General features: G+C 35.1%; 1 protein-coding gene across 2 annotated transcripts in view; it reads right to left on the reverse strand.

Annotated features, from left to right (window-relative positions):
• Positions 1 to 4,217: 4,217 nt before the first annotated feature.
• DNAH5 (dynein axonemal heavy chain 5) overlaps positions 4,218 to 14,185 on the reverse strand; it is a 139,459-nt gene continuing 129,491 nt past the window's right edge. For both annotated transcript variants that reach the window (XM_062567994.1, XM_062567993.1), the window contains exons 74-79: positions 13,926 to 14,129; positions 13,174 to 13,389; positions 10,349 to 10,561; positions 7,733 to 7,885; positions 5,766 to 5,997; positions 4,218 to 4,369 (exon numbers count right to left, since the gene is read on the reverse strand). In XM_062567994.1, coding sequence (XP_062423978.1) covers positions 4,218 to 4,369; positions 5,766 to 5,997; positions 7,733 to 7,885; positions 10,349 to 10,561; positions 13,174 to 13,389; positions 13,926 to 14,129 — 1,170 coding nt within the window. The remainder of the gene's footprint in view (positions 4,370 to 5,765; positions 5,998 to 7,732; positions 7,886 to 10,348; positions 10,562 to 13,173; positions 13,390 to 13,925; positions 14,130 to 14,185) is intronic.

The following is a 14,185-nucleotide window of genomic DNA, read 5'->3' on the forward strand; positions in this document are numbered from 1 at the left end:
TAATGTTCCATGTAAGTTTAAAAAGATATAGTACCTTAACATCATCTTATTACTATATCTATTTAATATTGCTTGATCTGAAGACTGAACACACAGAAGTATCAAATCTGGTGAACTAAGCTGTATATTAATTATAATTAATAAATCCAAAATTATGAGTCAATTCTCCTTGTACCCTACAATAATTATGGGGTTTAAATACTATAATTAAGGAAGTAATACATTACTACTGGAAAAAGAAAGCGAAAAGAGAAACAGGGCAATTTTGTAGTAAAACATATGGATGGCATTGGAGACAAAATAATGTGTTTGAATTTTTTATCAAAGTTTGACAAACTTGCTCAGTATTTGCCATTAGAACACTGCCAGCAGCACTGCTTTAACTGGACTGAGGAATCAGGCACGTCATTTCTTCATATGGTGTAATATTTTTGATTCATTTGAGCAAATGCTTCTGGCAAAAGCACAATAGTAAAAAAAAAAAAAAAAAAAAAAAAAAAAAAAAAAAGAAGAAGAAGAAGAAGAAGAAGAAAGGAGGAAAAAAGCTAGAATAACAAGTTAGTTACACTATTGTATTCATTACATATGCAGAGCAAGGAACCAATTTGTGCCGAGCTTTGTAAAAGAAATTCACCATGACTGACATCTATGGTTACAGGTAATAGCTTCATATTCCCTAAAATAAAACTAGTTTTATAAATAGAATGCACAATAAAAGCCATTTCTAGCTTTCCACTAGTCTTATGGAGTAATTCTTTCTCCCCTCCTCTATTTTCTCAGTTGCCTCTCCCTCCTCTTCTTCCAGTCCACTTTCTTCTTCTCGATGATAGGAACACATTTAAGGTATCATGCAAAAAGGTGTGCCCAGTCATCAAGTACCATTCTGAGAACATCTCTCACTATACGCATGCCTACAAGACGATGTACACCAAATACATGGCTTGGTCAAGATTTCCAGGTCCTGCTTTTCCATCTGGCCACTGTTAGCATTATAGAAACAAAGAACTACTGCTTTTCCAGTGCAAACAACTGGCACGCAGAGCATTCTTCTTTTCTCCTTTTTTTTTTTAAAAAAAAAAAAAAAAAAAAAAAAAAAAACTTGTTAAGATAAAATAAAAAGATGGGAGGTGCATTCAAACCTGTATAACTACAAAGTTCAACTCAGAATTAAATTCTTCACTCAATATGTATGGAGCAAATATAATTTATATAGTGCTGATAAAAGACAGTATAACACTAAGGGCAGTTGATCAAATTTTGGAATCCAAACATCTGTGTTCTTCTTTATATGAATTTCATTTCCATTATGTTATGTCATGCATCCTCCTATTGTGAAATCTGTCCTATTATGAATACAAGCACATCTTAACTGGCTTCTCACTTTATTCAAATAGTAAACATACTGTGAACTTTAAACTTATTCACTTGAAGACTTGAGACCTCTTCCTTTGGAAAAAATCAAAAATAGCTTTGTTTATTTGGGAAGTAAGGACTACTTACTTTGAGACTGAAATAGAAAAAAAGGAAAGCATCCTTCAAGTACTAAGTGATATTTTATTCTTTCTGAAATTGCTACTTTGTTGGCTTACTTTTTTTCCAAAAAGATAAAATACCTTCTAAATGCTTAAAATGAAAACTCAGTATGTCACTGTCTATGATACGCATTTTCTTCAGATTTATTATTCCACAATACAGTGTCATAAATAAATGCAAATCAAGTTATTTTGGGGGTGAAATGAAGTAAAAAAAATTCTTTGAAGGCACACATTCATTTCAACTTTGGTTGCAATGGGTTATTTTATCTTTTGCACACTTTATGCAAAGCAGATTGCAACAATACTGATATACTTGAGTTACGTTAATGTAAAGGAATTGCTTTTTTGCAAATGATAATTCAGAGACATATTAAGCACATCTTTCTTCATTCCACAAAGGATTTCTAGATATGCTTTGCCCACATACTCTGTCACAATTATGTACAGTGCTATCGGGCTGCTCCATCTGTCAGCATTTACTTTCCAAGTATATGTTGATCAGATTAGCCATGAAATTGTAAGATAAGATGAACCACTTACAGGTGCACTTCTCAAACTGATCAGGTACTACTGTGCTAGAATCTTGCTTGCTGAGAGCAAGAAAGGTAGCTATGAACTATTCCAGCCTGAATGCAGGAGGGTATACTGTTATATATGACATAGTAAGGTCAGTTAACATGAAAAGATGTTTTTCTCAGGGAAAAAAAAAAAAAAAAAAAAAAAAAAAAAGCAGCTTTTTTTATTCAAATTATACAAGCTTGGAGAGTCTTTGAGTGAGAAGCTATATATATTGGCTGCAATATTTGTGGTGATTTAACAGAGAAAGTGCAAAGTTACTGTAAAATATTTGCAAACAATTCATGTAAAAAACAGTATCTAACCTGTTACGCTGCCTACTGCTAAACCACACTGAGCTCTTTTCATAGTTTACAGTTTCATAATTCTACTTTTTTGCGTAAATGTTCTTGTTCTAAGATGTCACCTTTGGAAAAAAAAGTCCTTGTAACAGCAGTCAAACATCTATTGTTTAATTTCTACTTTTTTGTAGGATAAATAGTACCCTCAGAGTAAAAACTGAAACAGGTACTTCAGTTCTCAGCAGAAATAATGGCTTCTCTGGCAAGTTAAGGGGCGTTATCAATTTCAAACAATAGCTTTAAGTGTCAAAATATTATATACTTATTACACTTCTTCTCTCAAGGCCACTACCCTTTGCCCTCTTCCATTCCTCTGTAAAGGAGATTTTCACATGCTCAGTTTGCCTCACTGCGACTTACAAAAAAGAAAAAAAAAAAAAAGAAAAAAAAAGACTGGATAATTTCAAGATGGAAAGACCTATACAGCTAAGGTTTCAAATGGAATCAGTGTTCCATCTATGCTTCATAACTGGTTTGACTTTAGATATGAACACTCACACCTCCATTCCTACTAAAATACAAAGACAATTATACAGCCTAATAAGATTTTTGTTTCTTAAAATATTGGATGTAGGCAGGAGATATGTTTAATATATTTATTTAATAAATAAGTCAACTAACACTTCCAATATCACCTATGGATTTGGCATAAAATTGAAAACAGCTTCTCCATTGGGGGATTAACATATGGCAGATGCACCAGAAATATTGGTTCTTTTGTAACAGCCTCTTCTGCAGCAGTCCCCTGTTATCACAAATGATTAGTAGATCACTAAGATACATGACCTACTGGAGTCAGCAACAAAGCTACACTGACATTTTAATGATTAAAAAAAAGTTTGTTTGATATGTGAAGTCAGTAGAGTTCAACTAACTACAGCTGCTGACATTTCTCTCTGAAGATGGATTCCCACATGACAGTTTTCCTATCTAGCTGAGAAGCCCAAAAGGCTGCAGCACATAAGTAAAAAAGAAAAAAGGAAGAAAATGACAACATACAAAATCACAACATTGCAAAATTAGAGCAGAAACAAAGCTAAAACTGATGTCATAAAATTAATAACCTTGATGAAGATTGACTCAATTCTTCTGGTGCACTAGCAAATGAAAAGAAAACAAGCAGTATAATGGAACAATTTTCTTTCTCTCCACTGAATATAAGTCATGAACCAGATAGTAATGAATTCTAGCAGCTGTCAAATGCTTGATTCCCCATGCTACACAACCCAATTGTCCTGAAAGCGACAAAACAGGTGCAACATTATTCCATTCTCACCTTCCCTATTTAGGCAACAATCAAGCTAGAAACTATCAGCTAGGAGATAATCTTGGATCATCACAATGAGAGATATTAACTAATATGAATGATCAACTTAGTTTAGCTTTCCATAGAAAAAAAGACACTTGCTTTGTATTTAACCACTTGAAGGTAAGTCCTGGTGCAAGCACAATTAACCACATAAAAGTAACCATGGTCAAATCAATTAGTCTTTGTTCAAAGTAGAATTAATAGGAAGACTAAATATTTATCATGAAAATAAACAGAGGTCAAAGGTAGTGCTTGAATCTATTTACCAAACTAATTACTACTTCAAGATTTAGCCTTATAAGCCTATTGTACAGCTTTACAGATAACAATTTACTAAAAAGCATAGAGTCTATGACTTAGTAAACATATTTTTAAAAGTGACCTACCATATAGCTAACTAAACATTGGTGCTTACTTTTAAAAACAAACAAGAACTCTTAGAAGCCTTTTCTAACACTATTTGACATCACACAGAAGTGCTACCCCACGCAGGATCCAGTGCTCTGGAGGCTGAAGGGTTCGAAGATCCACAGCAGCTATGTAATTCAGATCTGTTCTAACTGCTTTTTTGTAGATTGGACAAGAGTATAGACATGGATCTTTTGAAGCTGAGAAGACAGAAGAGACATGGAAATCAATGAAACTGAGTTGAACCACCATGGCCATAAAGGTCTAGACACAAGGCAAATGTAAAATCCAGGTTACTCCTCTCATAAAGGATCAATTTCAAAAAATTCTAGCAAAACAGCGCATAAACAGGCTTTGTTTTTGGAGGAGCAAACAAGTTTCCAATTTTACATTCAACATTGGATATTCCTAACTATTCCTGATCAGATATTGCACATTCCTATTCAACAACAATTCCTATTATATATGCAAAAAAAATATTTAAAATACTGCTTTATGGAAATGTATAATCTAGTTTGTTGTCTTTCACCTCCCTAGTTTTCTTTCTATTCTCATAGACTTTTTCTGCCTCAAAGACTAAAATATCTTCCATCAGCTCCCTCCATCTTTTACTTGCTTCTGTTCATTCAGACATAGCCTTGTCCAGAAAAAATGTGTCTATATACATATATACACATTTATATAAAATATGTATAGATGCATGCACACTGCAGAGATACAGCTTAGTGTTCCCCCTCTGAACACTGGCTTTTGAGGCGGGGGAAAAGAAGTTATTCAGCTTTAGGCATCAAACAATTTATTGGTTGATGTGACCGTCACCTTGAGCTTACAGCAATTCATAACAATCTGGGAGCCACATTCCGCAGCCATCCATGTTTCTGCTACGTATACTTCAGTTATGTAACCATTCATATTGAATGGTTATTTAGCTCTTCATACGAACGAGAACATGCCAGTGAGAAAAAGACTAACTTCATTTACAACCCACTTCAATACTACACACAACCAATACACAAATATACAAAAGCAAGCCTTTTTGTTTCCAGTGTTATGTTAATATCATCATTGGAGTAGTTAATATCATCACTTCAATACTACACACAACCAATACACAAATATACAAAAGCAAGCCTTTTTGTTTCCAGTGTTATGTTAATATCATCATTGGAGTAGACATTAGCTTTATAATAATGTATGTGTTTGTACAGAGAATCATGACCTTTAATTGTAGTAGAAATATATTGCCAATGGAAAACTAAATGCAAGTGTGTTTGGCAGAGAACAGCTCATCTGTAATGGGTTTTCAAAAAGTTATTAACACCATTAAAACCAAAAGGTAATGACCAATATAAAATTAGAGCAAATAGTGGCTATTATCAATTACAAAGAGCCAGGCAAAGGAAAAGTCAAAAGGTCTTTCTTTTTAATATGGAAGACTGGGAAGCCTCCCCCACCAAAAAAGAAAGATTCAGTATTTATACAGGAATAGCAATAGCCTCATGAAATCTCTGCACCCTAAATAGACTTTCATGCAGTTGAACAGAATGTTGCCTTGAATTCTGTGAAAATTGCGTCCTCTACAAGTTAGACACTTACTGTTATTCTCTGCATATATCCTTATAACCGGCATCATCTCGAAGAGCACCTTGGGCTTAGATTCAACCAGTCTTATGTTTCTTCTGTCCCAAGCAGCTCCTTCCAGATACAGCCCATGCACATAGACACCTTCCAGAGGAGGCTTTGAGATGTCTTCCTTCATCCATCTAGTGACCTCATTGCACAGCACTACACTGTCGAGAGCCCATCCTTTGTTAGCTCGTGTTATTTCCTGCTCCAAACAGCAAGAAAATCTGGAGGTTACATTTTCAAGTGTGTGCAGAGCACTCTTTCAAGTGTGTACAAAGCAATACTTTAATTTTTTGTTTATTAGAAACATACTTCTGGTGTATGGTCACAAGTTATCCTCTCAAATACAGAAGTTTTAACTTTGTCTGATGTTCACGTTTTCAGAAGTTTGACCTCTAATTGTCAGAGTGGTACTACAAAAAAAGCCTTCCATCCTTTTATAATATTTCTATTTTGTACAATAGCTCAAGATCACAGCAGTAACTTAATGAGCGAATGCCAATGGTAACTAGTTCCTGTGAAAATGAAAATTTTATAGCTTTTATGAATTAGGAAACCATTAACTATATTTGAGTAAAATCGTCCCAATGACAAAAGCAAATGCATAATTTGGTGCATACTTTTGGGGGTTATCTTCCATTTCTTACAGTTATAGTCCTCATTAACTGTTTTCTTACTCAGCTACAAAACCACATAAAGAGACTATCAAAAACCTAGACAACACTAGGACATGGATACGTGCTAGATTCAAAACATATTTCAAATTTCACCAATAAATACTTAATGCATTGGACAAGACTCATTTATCTTTCCTAAGCCCTTATTACCCCATGCTATTATGTAAAGCCAGATCTAAGTTTTATCTCGACTTTATAAATATTTTTCAGGATTTTTATTCGAAGAGGTTGGAAGTAATTTGAAAAATGTTTGCCCCACACTGCAGTTACTTAGCTGCTTTAAAGAAGTAAAATGATTATAGGTCAATCACTATTATGACTCTTCATCTTTATCATTTCGACAAGCTTGGGTCGGAAAGAAAACCCCAGCTTAGTACTGTTCACTGGAAAGAAATGTCTTATTTTATAAATTCAAGGTTCTATGTCTGCAGCTTTAGTAAAGTAGTCACCCATTAGAACTTCAGGCTGATATCCAAAAATTACAGTACCCGAGTCTCAGAGCAAGAGGGGAGATTATTTCCCCCTCTCAAAGTCTTCAGTCTGTTTCCTCCTTAACTTAACGTTTGTCTGAACTCCCCACTGGATTCCCACCTGAGTATTCTTCCCAATTTGACAGAGGTTCCAGAGGATTATTGCCTTCACTTTACGTCCAAGTATGTCTATCAGTAGCTCACTTGTTAAATGCAGCTAGCATCTTGAGCAAGTGATCAGCAAGTCCAAACAGGTACATTAAGAGGTACATCAAACTTCATAGTTTATATGCATTAATAAAGAAAACTCTCTCATACTTCATGCAGAGAGAACGAATCAGCTACACAACCGCAGAAGCATAACAGAAGATGAACAGAAGAATAACTATTCTGGCAAGTCTCCACTGGGCACGGACTCATTACAGACCAAAGGAGAAAAAAAAAGAAATTCATGGACTTAGCACCTCCTACAGGGACACTTCAATGGTAACATGACGTATTACTTCTTCATCTTAATAACAGGTAGCTAAAGCTTCTAAAGTAGCTTCGATATATTTGGGGCTGGTGTCAAAGCAGGAAATATATTTTAACACACTAGTGGTTGATAACAAAAAAGTATACATGGAGGAAGAATGCTTCACTCAAGAAATATTGAACAGTTATGCAGTCACATATTTTCCTTGCTGATACAATGGAGTCATGTACATAACTTAGCCTTCATCATACCAATATATGTTAATAAAAAAGTACATCTAAGAATAAGCAAAAAGAGACATTAAATACAATTTACCTGTCTCATTGCAGTTAAAAATCCTTGAGGATTAAAAAATCCTGTCATCCAGAAACAACTTGGTCGGCTTTCAAAAATCCAGTTGTGAAATTGGTGGTTTCTTTCTAGCAGCTCAGTAAACCAGAAACCAAGTGTGCTGGAAGCCCAGGATGCCTAAAAATGGTAATAGAGTGTTCATTTTTTAATTCTGTCCAACAGTTTTTAAAACTTCATATTCATGTAAGTAATAAGTAATTCTTCACAAGGTAGTAAACAAAGGCATATAACAAAGCATATTTAAAGTTTCTATTTTATATTTGAAACTATAGTCTGATGGATAAAAGTCATTTCCAGAATGACATTTACTGAAATCTAAAGCAAATCCTTGCTCTGTTCACATTCATGCCTACCATTCCATTTAGATATACTTAAAGTTTCCTGTGGTAATTGTCCATTTAGACATACTTACTGTTTCCTGTGGTAATTACCTATTTTATTACGTTTTTGCAAAATCAGCCTGCTGTTTGAACTAGGAAGAAGTACTATTGACCTGTCTTTCTATAGCCAAGGGTGTTGCACAAGAATATCAGGACTTCTTCTGAAGCAATTTGGCCATTTTTGAAAGCAAAATTAAGGAAAATTGAGCTTTGCCTGTGTGAAGATTTATAACTTTTCTTTGAATAGTTCTATCATACTGAAGCATCTGCTCTATCATAGTGAAGCATCTGTTATGGTCTAGGTTTTGTACCATGAAGAAACTTTGTAAAAAAATAAATAAAATAAAACAATATAATATAATATAATATACATAGTTGCACATATAAGGGAAAGACTTAGAAGCAGTCTGCAAAACAAAGTAACCACATAAGATACTATAATCATTAGCTGTGCTCCAGATTCCAATACTACAATTGAAGTTCACAAGTTATCCTCCAAATACAGTTCCCTTTCACTAGATTTAACACTGGTATTGTTATCATTTACCTAACACATTCTGAATTCTAAGAGTGTTTCCTCTCCTTAGCTCCTAACTGTGGTACTAAATATTACAAGATACATCGCACAGAATGTATTTCCTCCCATCAGCTACTGTTAGCATTTCTAATCCTCCCTAAAAATAATCATTTTCTCCTTATAATTTATGAGTGAAAGAGTAGAATAACTGAATTACATTCTTTAAACTAAATAGAGATGTCAAAATTCAACCCATGGGGATTGACTATGAATATATTGCAGTGAAAGCTTTTTATAGTGGAAAAAGCTAAAAGCCTTCAAAAGAATAAGCTAGGTGACTGGATTTTGTCTTCGAATATAATCAAGTGTTGCCACTAAAATACTTGGGAAGAGCTGTCCTGCTAGACCAGTAGGTTTAAAGGAAGCCCAATTCCATCTGAAGCTATACACACACACAAAAAAAAAAAAAAAAAAAAAAAAAAAAAAAAAAAAAAAAAAAAGGCAACATATTTTTCTGAGCACATCTATACATGTTTAACAACTCTAAGTTGTCCAGTGAAAAGGAACAAGTCCCAACATATGAAAAAATTATCACAAGCAGTTTAATAAAATATCATGCCGCTTTTGTGCATCTGACAGTTCCTCTCTCTTTTCTTTGAGACAGTCAGCGTTTCATTTTACTCTGTAAGTGTCTAATTATTACTGAAATATTTACTTTTATTCCAGTTTGGAAATAACACCACTAACACAGCTAGCCTAGCACAATGCTAAAATATGAAAGTTGTTAGACTTAAATTGAAATTAAACTGCTGTCATTAAGATCATAGCAATATCAGCTGTACCATACCACGCATACTAGCACAATCAAGATGATGCAGGTCCAGCAAAGGGCCTGGAGCATCTGACATAGAAGAGAGGGTGAGGGAGCTGGGACTGTTTAGCCTCAAGAAGAAAAGGCTCAGGGGGATCTTATCAACAAGTATAAATACCTAATGGGAGTGAGTGAAGAAGACAAAGCCAGACTCTTCTCAGTGGTTATCCATCACAGGAAGCAATGGGCACATTGAAAGGAAGGAAATTCCACTTAACCATAAGAAGAAAATCTTTTATTGTGAGAGTGATTGCTGTAACAGATTGCCCAGAGACAACGTGAGTATCCTTGGAGATACTCAAAACCCAACCAACTGGGCACAGTCCTGAGCAACCTGCTGTAGTAGGGGAGGGAGTTGAAACAGATGCTCTCTAGAGGCCCCTTCCAACCTCAACCATTCTGTGTGTTTCCTGGACTTAGTCTTAGTCTTAGCCTCAAAGAATAGCATCCATGTGGTCCACTAGTATGGCTGCTATTTTTGAAAATCCTTCATAGTATTTGAAATTATTCTCTTCTCTCTAGCCTTCCATGTTACCAATATGCAACAGTCTGTTAAAATGCAAAATGTTTGTAATTGTAAAATTCTTTTCTATTTTTAGTCCAAAAAGAAACTGTTTTGACTGTGCTTATTCCTGTCCAGATTCTACCTGAGCAGTCCTGTCTAATATCCACACTTGTATTCAAAAAATGTCTTTATTGTATGCCTGGCAGCTCAATTCAGCTCTGTAAAAATAAACACTTTTTCAAAGAAAAAGAGAAGAAAGTAAATAAATAAAACAAGTGATGTAGGAATCAAATTAATCAACACCTACTTTTTTCCATCTGGCAGGAATTCTTCCATCATACATGCAGTCTAATGCATCCCTCAGGCTTTCACTCATGATAATTGTTCCATCAATGGCAAGTTTTAGATCAGTAAGAGTGCTTCTCACTAAGGTAATGACCCTCTGCATTTGATCAATCTCTTGTCGCAAAAATATGTTCATAGGCTGAAATGGTCCCATGTTCTTTAATTTCTCTTTTATCTGTAGGGAGAACACCAAAGCCATTTCAAGAGAAGTAAAAGCCAAGGACGTCTTTATGCGAAGGTTGGACACCAATACAATATTAAGATGTAATACTTTTACTCAGGAAGTTATATGAATTGAAGTCAGTTTAGCATATTCGAGTTTTTTGCATGATAGAAATAAAGGACTTGTTCCAAGAGAAATCTGTGGGGCTGAGACTGACTGTATTCAGAGCCTGGCTCCTGGTTTGCTCCTAACTCTATGAGCTAAGGTAATTTAAACAGCAATGCCCCATTCCAAGGATTCTAACTTTAATTCCAAAAGGCAGTTCCCAAGGATTCACTTTGAACTAATCAGAGTGATTACCCCAGCCACTTTGCGATAGAGTACTAGTGCTATTTATCAGTAATGTCTGGGAACTATCACAGGGCCAGCCAGTCTTGTATTCTAATACAACTTGCTGGTATGTTTTTACTCAGAAGTGTTGAAGTTATCAAATTAGAAACAGCTGTATGGATATAAGTAGAAATTTTGTAATCTCTACAGTCCTATTCACAACATAGGTGGAAAATACAGCAGCCCTTTTCTTAGCAATATGCATAGCTTTCTACGCTTATTAGGATTTTTCTACCTATCTACTCTAACAAAAATAATATAAATTAATCACTTCCACTATGTAAAAAGGTTTCATTTTCCACGTTTACTTTTATTGATACAAACTACACTTCAATTCTTCATTTCACCTCTAATTTAAGACACTCAGGATCAGATCTGATCTGTCGAAAAAAAGCTCTTCTAATCCTTAGAGGCTAGCTATACAGTGACATTATTTAATATATACCTTTATTAAGCCACATATCCATTGCTGGAGATGCTGAGTAGAACTTGAAGGGAGCTAGACTACCTACCAGAAGATTTAACCCGTCGTTAAATCAGTGTCCACCTAAAAAACTGAGCAAGCTGCAATCTCAGGCTTCTAGTTCAACTTCTATGCTCTTTTGGAGAATCATAAAACTCAGGCTTCTAGGAAGATGGTAGATGGGAAACTTCAGCAAGCATAAATTCAAACTACGATTTGTAACTCAGCTGCTCAGGTAGAATGCACAATTATAATTATGCCTTTACTACATAATACAAACTAGGCTACAGAAAACATAACAGGTATAAGAAACAGGAAAAGAGTCTATACTCATGAGCATAGCCCACATAGGGGAAAGTCATTTCTTTGGGAAAAGAGAAAGGAAGCTTTCAGATCGAGCAAGCCTCCTTGTTCCTTCTCACAGTTGTTCAGCATCCTGGCAGGACAAATTCAGGGTTTCACAAGCCCAGGTATCTGGTCCTCAGGATAACTTTCATTAAAGCACATTGCCAAAGCCTAAAGGCACAAGATTTCATTCTCCTCAAGAAGGTGAAAATAGAAAATTACCTAATTACTAAAGCTTCTTAATACCTAAATGAGCAAGCTGCTGCTTTGGGAATCTGTTAAAGCTAGCCCTTGCACAAAATGTGGGCTTGAACTTTTTTTCTGGTGACACACTGTATTGATTCACATCCATTTCAGAACAAAACTGCTGGGAAATGCTTTATTATTCTCATAACCACATATTCATGCTTTTTCATACCTTTGCAAAGATACTGAAACATAAAACTTCAGCATTTTCCTGGTGCAAGAAATACAGGAATTTTAACTACTTTACTTGCATTTCCTTCTCATTTATCTGAAGTTCATAATCAGTCTCATTAGGGAAGCAAACTACACTGTCAGCATTCTCAAAGTCTAGGGCTCTTTAAGAACTATGGAAAGACCTAGACTGGGATTCTCTCCCTCTCTCTCTCTCTTTCTCTCTCTCTCTCTCTTTTTTTAAATTAATCAATAAGAATTGTTCAAATTTCCAACTGAACTGTAGTACAGATGATGGCAATACAGAATGCAGCAGACTGGAGTGTCCATGTACTTTGTCACCAATAAATATAAGAAAACACTTTCACCTTCAGAAACATCCCATCTTCCAAATAAACTGAAGAGAAAACACTAGTTAACAAAAGAGGTACCTGTGAGACAGGTCTTCATTATAAGTAAAACCACATGGGCTCATACGCCCATAATATGGATCCTGAGATACTGATGCCAGGCTTCAACCAATGAAAGCCATCATTTATCAAATTTTTCAGCATCCAGTTCAGTGTGGAAAAACATTCCATACTAGAAAGTGAAGCAGCCTAAAAGTATCTTGAGAACGTATGCTGAATCTCAAAGTAATGCATATGTTAAAGTTGTAATACTTTTTGGAGCATTAACACGCTTGAAACATCAACTCAGTTCTTTAATACAATGTCAACAAGCTTAGCTGTAAAACTGAAGACCTCCCACAGTGCAGATGACAACTTAAGCATAAGTGGTTTAATATTTTGAAAAAGCTATTACAACAGCTCTTCAATGCACATCTAGTGACTTCATTATAGATGTTAAGAGTCTGGTCAGGCCTCTATAAAATATGTTTTTAAAGTATTGTCTGTATGAATTAATTCAAAAACACTTTTAGAAAAATTAATGGCATTACTTCTTTTTGACAATAAGACAGGTCAAGGTGGAGTAAATGTCGTCTCTGACAGAATTTCATTTAACTCACTTCAAATGGTACATAATCAGCAGGAAGCTTCTCCAGCATATCATCAGCCAGTCTGGCTACAACTGCTTCTCGGGTTTCACCTCCTCCACCAGAGCTATCTTTGGGCTGTATACTGAGGATGATGTCCAAAACATCTTTGGAAAGCGTACTTTGGTAAGTGATATCAGCATTGGGATGCAAACCAAACACTTCTGGTGTGTCGTAAGCAGGTAGACTCTGCATAGTCAAACACAAAAAGAGCACAGTTGAAAATGGATTTATTTATAATTATACAAAAAAAGAAAAAAGAAAAAAATGTTACTTGGTAAAGTGAGAGGCTTTTTTATACTTTCATCCTGTAGTTCTCTTCAGACGGTCTTATGCTGCTATGAGTTATTTATACCACAGCCCAAACCTCACTGTACTTAAATTCATTTTTAGCCTATGTACAGTATTTTAAGTTGAATTATACTTTCATATCACTATTTTTTTTATTATTATTTCTGTGAGGCTGTGCCCAATACCTTGACGCTATTCTTTGTTCTCTTTAAGGACTGTACACCTTTGGGTACATCTCTCAGGCAAATCAAATGGAAAAGAAAGAGTACAGATATTTCAATTATACCTATTTACTGCTGTCACTAACAGATATTCAGACTGTTATACAGCAATAAGGAAGCCTCAGAGAAGAGAGTAACCACAGAAACTCAGGAATTTGTGAAAAACTTTTGTGAATTGTTTTATTCTGTTGAAAAGCTTTTGCATTTACCAACCTGTATGTGCTGAAGATACTGATCCACCATAGTACATTTAGGTATGCTGTATCCTTTGTAAAAGCAGAATTCTTGACTGAACATATTTTCATTGAACCAAACTTTTACAAAAGTGTTCATCAGTCTTTTATCATAGTCATCTGTCACACGGCCACCATACTGGATCTCACCTATCATGTAACGAACAGTACTCCAGGAGATCCCCTTAAACCAAGCAGAAAGCGTTAACTTCAGCTAATTCTCTTCTCATCCATTTATGT

Source organism: Rhea pennata, chromosome 2 (genome assembly GCF_028389875.1).
Source record: "Rhea pennata isolate bPtePen1 chromosome 2, bPtePen1.pri, whole genome shotgun sequence".
Lineage (NCBI taxonomy): Eukaryota > Metazoa > Chordata > Aves > Rheiformes > Rheidae > Rhea > Rhea pennata.